Raw genomic sequence first — 14,641 nt, 5'->3', positions numbered from 1 at the left:
CAAAGAACCAGGATAAGAGGTGAGGCTTGTGAGATACACTGCATGGCAGACATGCCTTGAGGATAGACCGTATCTATAATGAGCGTGGCAATCAGAATCCCCTTTCTTGAACCTTTTTGAACAAAAACATAGTGGTTACAATGATCATGAACACATTTTGGAGGTCAGCTCAAGGTTCACTTCACACGCTCAAATAGTATTACATAGCTCACCGGTCACGGTGGATTTGCTGAAACGGCAAAACGTTCCTTATGTCAACAACGATTGGAACCTTGGGCCAAGTTGATAATCCACAAAACAAGCCTGGCTTTTAGGAATAGGACGGGGGGGGGGGGGGGGGGGGGGGGGAGTGATATTCTCACGGAAGAAAAAATAAAAGACTAACTCATACTGTCTTCAGCTTTAGGAACGATTTCAAAGCATCTCTTAGTCACAGACATGGCGGTACGTTTATCAGAATAACTGCCACTCTCAATAGCCACATGTATACGAGCACGGATAACGTGGAATGACGTGACTGACTGTACCATCGTGCTTCCAATATAATCGGCCACATATTTTTACTTTGATGGAACGAGAAGCCGGTTTTATCAGTGAGCGCGCTCTCCGTTTTAAAACGTACTGAATGTCTTTATTGCCTTAACGGTGTTATTTATGAGTAAACACAGTCGCCGCGGAAACAGAGGCATGCCATAGAGCGGGGACGCTGAAATCTGGCCCCAGAGGCCGGTGGTCTTGCCACGTTAATTAATCGATTAATTAAAGCCACTGATTGGCCAGAGGTCAATCCCTGCCATGTATATATAGATCCTGCTCCAGCATCTGCAGTAAACTTAAGATTTAAGTTTCTGTCACTGGCAAGAAACAATGTTTTTTTTTTTGAATGGCATAACCAGAAGGGTCATAATTCACGGTCCAAGTTACCTGCAGGGAGGAAACCTTTAAACTCCAATAATTTTGGCCCAAGTGGAAGGAACACTAGATACGGAACATTCAAGGGCAAAGCTGAGCATTCTCTGAAACATGAGCGACGCCCTCCCTTGGTTTTATCGCCGAACGTGCAATGAATTCACACATTCATTATGAAGGCTTGATAGTTCAGCTCATACAACCATGCATGACCCTTTTACCCATGGGATTAAGTGCACTGCAGAGACTCCCCGGACTCTGCTTTTAGATTCCATTTGTCACGTGAGGGACACTTTTATGGGTCATTCGCAGACGAGCAGTACAGGCGGGAACGCAGAGGGCCGAGACCACACGTCAAACGGACGTCACCCCGCCGCTGGGTGATTGTTCTCAAGCCCGCGAGGGTGAAGATGTTGACACTGCACAATGCTGGCTGAAGCTTTTCTTTATTGCTGTTGTAGTTTTTTTTTTTTGGTTGTCAGATAGCCGGTGTTTACATCCTCCCTCCCTCCCTCCTTCCATCCATCCATCCTTTCCGCGCGGCCCTAGCCGAAATCGATCGGCCGTCGCGGGGATTGAGGACGACGCGCCTCCTCCTCCTCCCGGGTTTTTTCAGGATGACAGGACTCATCGTCGCTTCTGGGCGAGTTCACCCCCCGGAGCACCGCGCCCGCATCGATCGTCTCCGAATCGCCTCCGCCGAGCGGGTCGCTCGGACGCAGGCCGACTAAAAACCACACGCGCAAACATCGGCAAACTTCCGACGCGCGTCCAATAACCGAAACTTCATTTGGCTCTTTTAAATGGTAAATGGTGAATGGACTGCGTTTATACAGCGCTTTTATCCAAAGTGCTTTACAATTGATGCCTCTCATTCTGCCAGAGCAGTTAGGGGGTTAGGCGTATTGCTCAAGGACACTTCGACACGCCCAGGGCGGGGTTTGAACCGGCAACCCTCCGACTGGCAGACAACCGCTCTTACCTCCTGAACTATGTCGCCCCCAAATTAATCCAAGTTTTTTTCTTCTTCTTCTTCTTCCACTTGTTGATGAGACAGATTGTTGCGATCAAAAGGCGGTTTTGATCCTCGCATTACACAAAAGGCTCATCAGGATTTCTTTTTTTTTTTCATTGAGCTCTTCACATTTTAGCGGAAATGGGATTCTGAAGTTTGAAATCTCCTTCAGAGCTGGTGAAAAACTTTTGTCTGATCATGTCACTTCGATGATATGACGTCTGAAATGGAGCTCAGGTTAAAAGAAAAACATGAACAGGGTCTCAAATTTGAAACAAGAACAAGGCAGAAGATACACATTACTAAGGATGGGGAAAAATGTTCTTCCACATTAAGATGATGGATGAAAACAGACTATACAGTACAGTCTGTAAGTATATGGGTAGTGACACTTTTTTTTTTACTCTGTACTGCTCATTGGATTTGAAACAAAGCAATGAAAGTGAAGTTAAAGTGCAGAATGTCCGCATATTTACTTCTATACTGAGTGATCCACATAGTCCCTTCATTTAAGGGGAGCAAGAGTAATTAGACAGAGTAACATGATCTTTTCTTTTGATGACTGGCATAAGTCTGAGAGCCATAGACATCACCAGCCACCAAGTATCATTCCAGGTGATGCGCCCTGCCAATCATCTTCAGTTCCTGTTTTTTTTTTTGTTTTTTTTGGTGAAGGGGGGGCTATTTGCATTCAGCCTTGTCTTCAGCAAATAAAATACATGGGAATTTGGATACAGGTCAGGTGATTGTCTTGCTCCGTCAAGAACATTACACTTTTTGACCTTGAAAAACTCATTTGATTCAGCATGTCTGGGTTCATTGTCATGCTGCAAGGTAAAGCGTCATCCAATGAATTTTGAGCCACTTGGTTTGATCCCAGCAGATAAGATTTATGTTGTACAATTCAACCTGCTGCTGTCATTAGCAGTCACCTCATCAATAAAGACAAGTTCCTTTCCTTCTCTCTTTAAGGTAGTCTTTGACACATCTATGCATACATCCTGGAGCGTGTTCCTGAACAGTTTGACAATTGAAAAAGGTTGTTTTGAAAGTTGAAAAGTTTTTCTTTGCAATTGAACGTATGCCTCAGTCAATCACTACAGTGATCTTCCATGGCCAGGTTGTTGAGCTCACCAGTGAGTTCTTGCTTCTTATCAGTGTACCAGTAGTTGATTTTGACACACCCAGTGTTCTGCCTGTCTCAGTTTATTCCGATTTTCACAGCCTCGTGATGGCCTGCTTTACTGCCATCGACACTTAACTGGTCAACAGACCCCAAATGCAAATGCCACACCTGTAAATTAATGCAATAGATTAATGTAAATCTGTGCCCATGCGCAGACAAGCATGCGCTGTGCTCCCCTCCAGAACATTTCGCTCTGATCACGAATGACTTATTTCCCGAAAAACGCGGCGAGAACACACAGGCCCCTCCACGCGTCTCTCTCCATCACTGGCTCAGTGCCACAGTGCGCACTCTTCGGCCGAAATGAAACCCCGCTGCTCTGCCACCTCACGCTTTTATCTAACCGTGAGGTGTGAAGCGAAGAGACGAGAGAGCGCTCTCACAACTTCTCATTTTTTTTTTTGGGGGGGGGGGGGGGGGACCTCTATAATCCATTTTAGTAAATCTAGTTCAACAGTCTATCACATTTTCAAGTAAGTGTTCGTCAGCGTCTCCTTCACGGGACGGGTGACGCCCTTGTCTCAAGGAACACCGTGTCCGCAGTGGCCGCGGTGCATCGTGGGAGTTGCCTGTCAGTCGACAGAGAGGGAAAGACACGGGAAGCTCGAAATAGCCCACTCAAAGTCCCACTTCAAAAGCGGTGCTGCCTACCTGGATTACAAGCATCCATAAAGCGAGCGTGTCAGTTAAAAAAAAAAAAAAAAAAAACGTTCGATCGCTCGTTTTAAACCCATTTTGTCTGCGGAACGACGGGCGACATCACTCAAGGCCTCCGCTCCGTCTGTGGCACAGTTGTTCACTAACGAGGAACACGCAGCTGTGACGGGACCTTCCGAAAATATCCACTTTGCCGTTCGATTGTAAGGTGCGGTCTTCGGGTGCGGCGACATTAACCCAACTGAGTTGAACTGCAAATAAGCACCATTCAATGTGTCAGCCTCTGCAAATCATAGGACATTATATTATATTATATCATATCATATCATATCATATCATATCATATCATATCATATTATATTATATAAGCCAACACGTTGCATGTTCTCCCCTGTTTCCCTCCACAGTCCAGAGACATGCATGCTCGGCTAATGTGGCAGCCTAAATTGCCTGTGGGTGATGCTGTGTGTGTCGTTCAATGGGTTGGCGGCCTCTCCAGGGTGTATTCTTGCCTGTCGCCCAATGCTGGTATAGGGTAGGCTACACACATACACACACACACACACTCACACAATAATTTATTGCTATACTTGTGAGGACTTCCCATTGACTACATTCATTCTGTAACCTCCAACCATAACCCCAACCACTACATGCCTAACCTTATCCCTAACTTTAAACTAATTGTAACCCTAACCCTAACCCTAAGTCCTAACCGTAAAACAGCCTCTTGAACTTGTGGGGACCAGCAAATTTTCCTCATCTTTCTATCCTTGTGGGGACATTTGGTTCTCAAAAAGATAGTAATACATGTCCACACACACACGCACACACACACACTCACATTTTATCTTTTATTTAATTTTAATTTGAAGTTTATGTACCCATGAGTGTCAGCCCAGAACTATAAAACTCATTTCCTTTTGGCGTTAACAACCTGGGTAAGAAAGTGACAATATCACATAAACTGATTAACAGAACGTCACTGGGAATACTGACAGTACTGCATAGTACTGCATATCGGCATTACCACCCCCTTTATTTCGATAACGTCACGGGATCTGTAATGACCACACTGAGTCAAGGGCGAGGTCTGACATCTCGTCCAGATGACCGATTCCTTCAGGCTTTTGTTAATTAATTTTATTTTGCTGCTTTCAGCGGTTGTGCAAGCCGGTATTTGTTTCACAGTATTGATAGCCCAGCATGTTCGGTATCCTAATCACGTAATCAGTGCTCTTGACAGCTATTTTCCCCAATTAATCCTGGCCCATGTGACAACTGAAAACACACACCCGATAATGTCAGACACGCACCTGCCGAAAACACCTTGAGAATTTAACTCTCCTACGTGGAGACAGTGAACTTTTTGGAGAGACTCAATCCTAACTCTTTTTTTTACTTTTATTTTTTTCTACTTAATTAGCATTTCATTCACGTTTCCCCTGTAACTTAGGGAAGGTGGGCTAATAAGCTGCAGCCTGCATGCGGAACATTTGATCTCGAACTTTGGACTTCCTTACAGAAACGCGTCACTCCTTACCCATTCACTTGAGAAATAATTACTACCGTTGCGGCCCCTGCACTGAACCGACAAGGCGCTTGGATAAATTATCATTTCCTTTTCCTCCACGGAAGAAAACTCCATGTGCCTTAGCCACTAGAGGGAGAAAAAGAAGGCGAAACGCCGAGAGAGCAGCCGAGATCCAATAGACCGTATTTTTTCCTGAAGACCTGTAATTTACCTTAGACTAGAAGTAGCGTCGGCTACTCTGTAAAGGAAGTGGTCGCTATACTGAACAGTACGTTTTTGCTGCATTTTCAAAGTTTTGGGGAAAAGGTCATGTCTGATGAAAATTAAGGAAAAATATTTTTGATCTTAAGGTAAGTGTCATATTCTGCTATAATGATTTCCTTTCGTTTTCAAAAGGTTATACAGCCTGCCTTTTTACAGTTCGGCTACCCAGATATCTTTCAAATATCAAATGTATTTCTTTAATTCGGCAAAATGCGATGTGCACAGAAATTGTGTTAAATTTAAGTCGTGACTGCTCAATCGCATAGCCTTATACTGCACTTACTTTACACCACCCCATAGTGGGCTTAATACAGAACGTCATTACTAATAATGTTATATTCAAGTGTAACTGTATAGTTTCTAACGCATAAGTTGTGTTGCTCAGTTGGTTGCTGTTGTGTCACTGATTTGTATTCACACCAGTTTCAGCGATAACTACGTATGTTTGACATGCATTAAGTTCACTTTCGTCAACAGATATTAAATCATTAATTAAGTGCTACATGAAGCCTACCTAATGTTCGTGTAATCCACAGGGAAACTTTAAAAGATACAGGGAACTCAAATACTCAACGTATGTAACGTGGTGCAGCCAATTTTATTGAGGGGACATGAAGACTTATTTAAATATTCATTAAAGTGTAGTATGCTATTTATGTACAATTTAGTGTCTGCAACACAGATACGACAAAATAAATGCTAGATGCTTTCTGTATTGTGCGCCCCAACAATATTCTAGAAGTAAGCTACCAACCTTACAGATAAAGGTTTTGAGTAAGAATTCAGATGAAACTATTATTTTCCCATTTTGGAGAAGAAGAAAAAAAAAACACGACGAATAATTTCTTCAACAAAGATTCGAGTGAAGCAACCTCTTAGGAATAACAAGTAGCCTATAATGCGAAGATTATTAGCATCGTTTTTATTCCACTAGGATAAATTCAAGGTTTATTAGTCATAAGTGTGTGCACGTGTTGATGAACTGTACGCCTGTTCAATCAAGTAAATGTTTCAGCTACATTGATTTGTGCCACAGAAAGCTTAAATTCACTTAACGATAAAGTAGAGACGGGGAGGCGTATGTTTTTGAATTCAAATACATTTTTATATCTGGTGTATGGCATGGTTTATGCTGCATAAACGGGGCTAGTTACACTAATGTTTTTATGCACGTATTTTTTATCACAGATAAGATCAGGTCAATTTTATATTTATCACGTCTTTACTATGAACCGCCTCTCTTAGATTCCATGCACGTTTCCCCCCCCCCCCCCCCCCCCCCCCCCCCCACTTGTTCAGAATTATAAAAGTTTGTACGTTTCTCGCGCAGGTGTGGACTCTGTTTATTTCATAATGAAGAGCCTGATGCAAACCCTTGAGGGTCTATATGCTCCAATCAAAACTCCACCAATGCCCTGTGATCTCTGCCTACAGAAATCTTAAAGTGCTAAATAAAAATAAAAAATAAAAAAATATATAAAAAGTTTTTTTTTTTTAAAAGGTATACATATAGTTGAAGGAAACTGAAAAATAGCCAAGTCATGGATGATTCCAACAGCAGTAGCTTGGCGGCGGCCGTGGCATGCACGGTGAGCCTGGACCCCCTCTCCAAGAGCGCCCCGGACCCCTTCATGGGCAATTACGACGCGGACTACGAGGTGGCGCCGGACGAGCTGCCGGACACCACGCAGGGGCGCGCCTTTTTCGTGGCCACCATCGTGATCGGCGTGGTCCTCATCTGCATCATCCTGGTCTGCGGCGTGGGCAACTTCCTGTTCATCGCCACCCTGGCGCGCTACAAGAAGCTGAGGAACCTCACCAACCTCCTCATCGCCAACCTGGCCATCTCGGACTTCCTGGTGGCCATCGTGTGCTGCCCCTTCCTGGTGGATTACTACGTGGTGAAGCAGCTGTCCTGGGACCACGGGCTGGTGCTGTGCGCCTCCATAAACTACCTCAGGACCGTGTCCCTGTACGTGTCCACCAATGCGCTGCTGGCCATCGCTGTCGACAGGTGGGTCTGCACGCGCTTCGGCCAATCGGCTCCCAGCCTGCCCAATGATGGCATCGGCGTTTGTCCAATCAGATCACTTTGTTGGGATATGAAGGCAGAGGTCTGCATCCTCACTGGCTCAATGCACTGATGGCACTGTTTGCCACAGAATGAAAGTCTTTCTTATGTGAGCATGGAAATGCATGGATGTTGTTTCTCATAACATTTATCAGATGGCTGTTGCCAGAGCAGTAGGCAACCTTCATTTTTCTGTTCATCTTTATTTTTTTGTCTTCTTCCCTCCATTTAAGTTCCCATATTGTCTCCAAATGCAGAATGCCAGATTTTTTTCTGTGTTCATCTTCTTCGCCGCAACCTCCTCTGTAAATTCGGGAGGGAGCAGACTAACGCACGCTATCCCTCAGAACACGTTGTGTGAATCTGCTGCTTCAGATTGCTCGGCAGATAGATCACCAGTTAAACTCCTGCAGATGCTGCGTCCGAGCAGAACACTTCATGTGTACGCTTGTTGAGAGGCTGACCAGAGGGCGTTGCTGGCATGCAGCTAAAAGCAGACATCCCGCCGGCATTGTGGGTAATTAAGGAGTTAAGGCTAATTATGTAACAAATTTATGTGCCAACCTGCAAGTCTGCCGGCCACAGTGGGCACTGGCCCTGTCAGAATTCATTAGACCATGGGCCCCATCTATGTGCTATAAAAGTGCCTTAACAGGGTAAGCCACCCAGCACCACACTCAATTTTGTTATTTTATTTTTTTAAACTTTTTTTTTCTTTTTGTTTATTTTTTAAAACGCAACTTACAACCGTTTTTAACGCTACATGACAAACTACAAGTAAGATCAACAGGAGCACAAAATCCAAAAGTTATTTATTCTTTCCAAAACACAAACGCACCATTCATCTCTCCATAATGAAAACATTGTGGAAATAAAAACCCGTATTGGTTCTGATTTGATGTTTGGGGCCTGGCCAACTCCCAGCAGACAGGCATGTCCACACAAAATTGCCAGGAAAGCACTACCACAACAAAAGGTCCAAAATAACCCTGCTTTACTAGAGCTTTCTCAGAACATGTGCACAAAAGTACCCAACAGTCAGAGGTTGAGTGCTGTTTGATTGTAAGGTGCAGTCTATACAGACAGTTTAAAGCATTTTGTGCATCAGGTAGTTTTCGTTTGGTGTTTTTATTTATTTATTTATTTATTTATATTCCTCTCTTTTTATCTTTATTTTTATTTACAATTATAATTTACAAAATGATGTAGTGAAGCCTCTGAGAGAGAGAGAGAGAGAGAGAGAGAGAGGGGTATAACAAAGACCAGAAAAAGCCAAAAAAAAGTCTAAATAAAAAAGGAGGAAAGAAAGTAGATCAATATTGGTGATGGGGGACAGTCATCAATAAACATGCATAGACTGAACAACCAGAAGGGACAGACATGGGCAGACACGGACCAGACGTAGATGGGGCACATAATTTTATTTTTGTATTTATTTATTTTTAAGTATTGGCACCAAACATGGGATGGAATATAATTCAAGAACGTCTAATTAACTATTCGCAGCCGAGTTCACGCGAGTTCTCCATTGCTGAGCCCTGGGAGAGATATTCTCAAATATTCGCAGTTCCCCTCCCAGACACATGGTGTCGCCAGCCAGCCTCTTTCACACCGCAGCTCACCGCCAAGGTAGCGCAGAGCTGAGCTAGAGAAAGACGTCCCATATGCGGCTTTAGCACATAGTCCAACTGCACCAGAAGGGGTCGCTAGAGAGTGATGAAACGCAGACTCCTAACTAGTTGAACTGTCCCGGAACCCTTGGCAATGGCACTCACCAATTGCACATCGCCCTGTGGAGCTACTGGCTACAGTCAGCACTGGCACGGTCTGGATTTTTTCCAAGATCAAGATAATTTTTTAAAAGATCTTCCCCCATTCCCCCCCCCCCATTTTCTGTCCATTTTGACTGACCAGATATATTGGCCAGCCACACTCGTTGTTGCCACTGTGTGTTTTCACTGTCAGGTCCACAAGTTGAGTTCACACAGACGTGAGTCAGAGGATGACCCTTCATGCAGAGCTTGAGCGAGCAGACTGTGGGGGTGAATGAGTCATCGGGGGGGGGGGGGGGACTGGCTGGTGAGCGATAAGACATGGTCGACCCGACAGACCGAATCCCTCCCTCCTCGCTCAGTGCTACCGTCACCCTGTGCATTTCCCTGTGGGAATACCTGCCACAATAAGACCTGCCAAAGTCTGGATTCAATACCACACTGTGAGGCCCATCTACACACTGGAACCATGCCTCCATTTTGAGCCATAGCCACAACAGGACGTCAGTTTATACCAATTATCTGTAATATACTGCACACGTCCTGTTGGTTAAGTCAACGTGACATCTGACTTATGTATATATTCTGATATGCATGCATGGATGCATGAAAATACACTACAATTTAAGATGATGTATTTCTCTCCTGTTTTGCAAAAGAGACAGACGGTATTACGATAAGACAGACCATGCTGAAAATATTCTGCCTGGAAGTATAAATATTTCATGAAGTAGAGGTAACTAGGCCCAAAGCTACGCATTTTATTCCAAGGGGAGATGTCAATGACGATAAACCAACAAGAAACGATGGACTGTTGATCGTGCTTTAGCTGTAGCATTCAGAACAGGCGGACCCTAAACCGTGTTCAGATTTATGTCACTGGCCATGTGTCTGACAGTGAGCCAATGTGCCCTTTGCTTTAAAACATAGACACTTCATTTAAGAAGACCGTTGAAAGAGAGAATAACATATATCCGACTTCGGTTATGTGCTTGACAGTTTGAGAGCGTGTATATGTCAAACGGAGGCGGTTGTAGACTTTGAGCACAGCTTAGCAGTTAACATAAAATATAGCTTTTTAGTTCTCATTTCTTCCACTGGATTTTATAAAAATGCATTTCAAATTCTTTCCATCTCTTGCTTTGTAGTGGCTCACTGACTCTACACTGTAGTGTCAATGTCTCAATCAAACAATGTTTTTTTTTTTTTTTTTGTGCTGTTGCTCCCAAATAGTCATCTTAAAACCCTCTGTAGTTGTGTTCACAATCATAAACTGTGCATTTTGATTGTTTTCACGCAGAGAAATTTACGCTCACACATCAGATGCTGTGCTCATTAGGGCTCTGTCCACACGTCTCAACACTTGAATCTCAGGTGACACTTGTGATGTATACCCAGCGTCCTGGCCTCCATTTGATAAAAAAAAAAAGTGTGATTAATTGTGGTGCCGCGCGGCGAATCGGTGATGTAAAAGTATTAGAATGCGTCACCGGTTTCTCCTCCAGAGTCCCGACTCCCGTTTCGGCTCCAGCCCCCCCGCCCCCCTCCCCCCCCCCCCCCCTCCCCGGCCTGATTGCAACCTTGGGACCCTGGCACGGCAGTCACATGATCGAGTCTTTCCATTTTCAGCTGAGCGCCGTTCGCTTTCCTCATGAGTTAAAATTCAGCGCTTGTCTGCGAGATGAGTTTCTCGGTTACACAGCTTTGGGATTTCCAGTGCACGGATAAGTGCGGTTGGGGGGGGGGGGGAGGGGGGGGCGGGAATTCAGGAGAAACGTGCGAAAGCATCGAGCACATTGTGTCTGAACGCCAAACAGCTTCTGTGCGTTTCAAGAACGGCTCTGAAACCTCAAAATGTCAAATGATTTGCTGTCATTTTCGGATGGCTAATTATCGAACGAGCGATTGTTTGTAATAATAAATAATAAGAAAAACGAGATGAAGATTGTAGCGGAAGAAGCTCAGCATCTGAAAATGGGCGTCACTCAGGAGCTTTTCAGAAAATAATTTAATGTTGCTTTTCGCTGTAGCTGGTTTATGTTTTTTTTTTTTTTCCACAAAGCCGTTCGATCTTTTGTTTCCAACAAATCATTTTCAGTTTATCCGGCCATGCAGGAGGTTTATGACAATGCTTACCCTTGCTTTAGTTCAGCTTCAAAGGATACCAGATCAATAAACTTTCTAGCTTTTTTTAAAGTGGGTGTCATTATTGTTAGGGTGCAGAGCTCTTGTCTTACTTTTAGGGTATTCGAGGTTGCAGGGTATTCTGAGTAAAATTGGTACAACTAATGATCTTTGTTTAGACACTTTTTAATTTGAAGATGTGTCTTATCTGTCACCAAATTGCATCCTTTTCCTGGAAAGACACTTTTAAATCGATTTGTGAGAAGCTCTGTCGACTACCTCGTTTTAAAAATAATGTGCATCGTACGTGTTGGTATATCGCTGCGCTTGCCTTTCAGAACAAAACAACACCTGCAATCCGTTCCCCTAACGTGTGAAGTGAGATGTGAGCTTGTGGCAATGTAAGCATCAGTGGTGTAAATACTTGAAATCAGTATCATCAGGGGTGTTTATTATCTTTTTTTTTAAGAATTGAATTATGCCCCTTATATTACCACTGTGCTACCTGTCAAAAGCAGACTAACCGCAAACATTTTCCCAGGGCACTTTTCCACAAGCCAGTGGCTTGGGTTTTCTTCATAATGTTGCTTAGGGTATTACAGGAGAGCTGATGTTGACTGATGTTGGGAGATTTATCTCTTAGCAATCACAGCTGGTAGCCAGTCAGAGGGCGATAGCATGTTGTTGATACTATAGGAACCAATCAGGCGTAACCCAAGAGATTCTGGCTGATTCAGACACAGGGAAGCATCCAGGGTTAAATGTACTCTTACAGAGTACATATGGTCCCTGTTGGACTCATGTGATTAGAGTTGAATGAACACTGGACATCTTACTGTGGATCCATATTTATGAAGCGAGGTAGCTTTAGCAGAGTTCTTGAAGCATGACGTTTATATCAGCTTACCTGCATCAAATAATCTAGCATCTTCCTGTGATTTAAAATGAGTTTTTTTTAACAGTTCCCAGTACTGAGATAACGGTGTTCCCCCTCCCCCCCCCCCCACATCACCCCCCCACCCCTTACCCCCAGGTACATGGCCATAGTCCATCCTCTGAGGCCGCGCATGAAGTACCAGACGGCCTACTGCCTGATCACGGGGGTGTGGATCGTACCCGTCCTCATCTCCATCCCCTCGGCCTACTTCGCCTCGGAGACCATGTACCCGCACGGCCCCACCCGCAGCAAGATCTTCTGCGCCCAGATCTGGCCCGTGGACCAGCAGCTCTACTACCGCTCCTACTTCCTGTTCGTCTTCGGCGTGGAGTTCGTGGGGCCCGTGCTGACCATGGCGCTGTGCTACGCCCGGATCTCGCGGGAGCTGTGGTTCAAGAGCGTGCCGGGCTTCCAGACGGAGCAGATCCGGAAGCGGCTGCGCTGCCGGAGGAAGACCGTGATGGTGCTCATCGGCATCCTCACCGCCTACTTCCTGTGCTGGGCGCCGTACTACGGCTTCGCCATCCTGCGCGACTTCCACCCCACCGTCATCTCCCGCCAGCGGCACTCGCTGGTGGCCTTCTACATCGTGGAGTGCATCGCCATGAGCAACAGCATGATCAACACGCTGTGCTTCGTCAGCGTCAAGAACAACACCGTCAAGCACCTGCGCAAGATCGTCCTGCTCCGCTGGCGGTCCAGCTACGCCCCGCCCGGCAAGGCCGCGGACGAGGCCGAGGGCCGGACGTCCTCCATGCGGGTGACGGAAGAGGTGGACTGCATACGTCTGCGGTAGGACGGGGGTGGGGGGGGTGGGGGGGGGGGGGGAGCTTGATGCCCCATTTCCCCCGACCCCCGCGCTCTCTCTCCGACCTTTCGTACGAGGAAGTGACCGTTTCCTTACGCCGCAGGGAGACGAGGAGGACCGTGTCCGAATCAGCGCACTTGCCGCCTTACTGTCGAGTTAAGGATGAACGTGTGAGAAAGTCGTTGAGTCGTCGAAATTTTCTCTAAATGTAGTGTGCTCAAAATCCCAGGATGACATGCTTATTTCCCGGGGTTTTTGCCGAGTATGTTCGGGGAGCGTACGTCGCCGCCATTTTCCTTCAACAGCAGCGACAACAATGTGTGAGGGTGGACGTGGAAGGGCGGAACCTCTTACGACACTTCCACACTACGACTGGAAAACACGAGAGAGGATATTTTTTTTTGCATACTGTCCATTGCATACTAAAACAGTACGCGGTGCACAGACTTTGAGGACGCAGTATGAGGTGGCTGATTCGGACACAGCCATGGTTTGACCTTACTCTTGGCTGGCGCTGCGGCCATGGGCAGCCAGTCCCCATGAAACAGTGCGGCCCTCAGTCCGGGGTACTGGAGAAGGACAAGGTGTCGGACAGCGTATTACATCCTCGGGCCAGTAGGGGGCTGCAGGGTCTCCTCATTCTCCCTGTCACTCAGCGCTTAATTGGTCAATTGAACCATTTGATTGTGTTACCCAGTTAACTCTTCTCGCCTGGTTTCTTGGGCCGGAACTTGTTGTGGAAACCAAGCCACACCGTGCAACTCTCCAGGGCTGAGGATTGCAATGCTGTAGTATATCCTTAAAACAGGAAGTAACAAGTTTACACAGAGGACTTCAGACGAGACATCCGATTGGTGCTCGTAACCCACACGGTACTGCATTGTCAAACCAAACCTATCGTCACTCCGAAAGACAGCGTTGGCGATATGTGTCGGTTCTGCGGGAAACTCCTGTTTGTTGGTGTATGTGCCGTTTGAATGTGAAATGCTACAGGTGTTTTAATTGTTCTGTTTGTGTTCTGCCTACCTGATAAACAAACAAATGAAAGTGGTGTTAAAATATTTTTTCGTTTTGTGATCATGGATTAAAGTGTAACTATTTGTATTTTGACATTTTTAACAATGCTGTTTAGAGAAAATTTGCATTCCCGGAATAAAGAGTATTGTATTGTACTTCAAAAATCTGAATGTTTCTTGTTTTTCTTCAAGGTTGATGATGAAGTATAAGAAAAGGCTGCTAATCTACACAGAGAGACATTTTATTTAACAACTTTTTAAAATTTGATTTCAAGTCCTACAGCAACACTTCCTGTCCTGTTTCCCCACTTAATAGCCACAGTTCTACTGTGCCTAGCCTAAAATAAC

General features: G+C 45.2%; 1 protein-coding gene across 1 annotated transcript; it reads left to right on the top strand.

Annotated features, from left to right (window-relative positions):
- The first annotated feature begins 4,980 nt into the window (after positions 1-4,980).
- prokr1a (prokineticin receptor 1a) lies at positions 4,981-13,265 on the top strand. The gene is made up of 3 exons (XM_035403705.1): positions 4,981-5,651; positions 6,896-7,579; positions 12,566-13,265. The coding sequence occupies exons 2-3, from the start codon at positions 7,107-7,109 to the stop codon at positions 13,263-13,265; spliced, it is 1,173 nt and encodes a 390-aa protein (XP_035259596.1). The 5' UTR covers positions 4,981-5,651; positions 6,896-7,106.
- Positions 13,266-14,641: the final 1,376 nt, after the last annotated feature.

This window comes from Anguilla anguilla, chromosome 2 (genome assembly GCF_013347855.1).
Source record: "Anguilla anguilla isolate fAngAng1 chromosome 2, fAngAng1.pri, whole genome shotgun sequence".
Lineage (NCBI taxonomy): Eukaryota > Metazoa > Chordata > Actinopteri > Anguilliformes > Anguillidae > Anguilla > Anguilla anguilla.
Note: the sequence above shows the minus strand (reverse complement) of the source record. Positions and strands in the feature narration are given on the sequence as shown.

Bases quoted from the DNA above. Each gene is read 5' to 3' on its own strand.
- prokr1a (XM_035403705.1), top strand. From the start codon at position 7,107: ATGGATGATTCCAACAGCAGTAGCTTGGCGGCGGCCGTGGCATGCACG. The intron at 7,580-12,565 runs GTGGGTCTGCAC...CCTTACCCCCAG, and splicing joins CTGGCCATCGCTGTCGACAG to GTACATGGCCATAGTCCATC.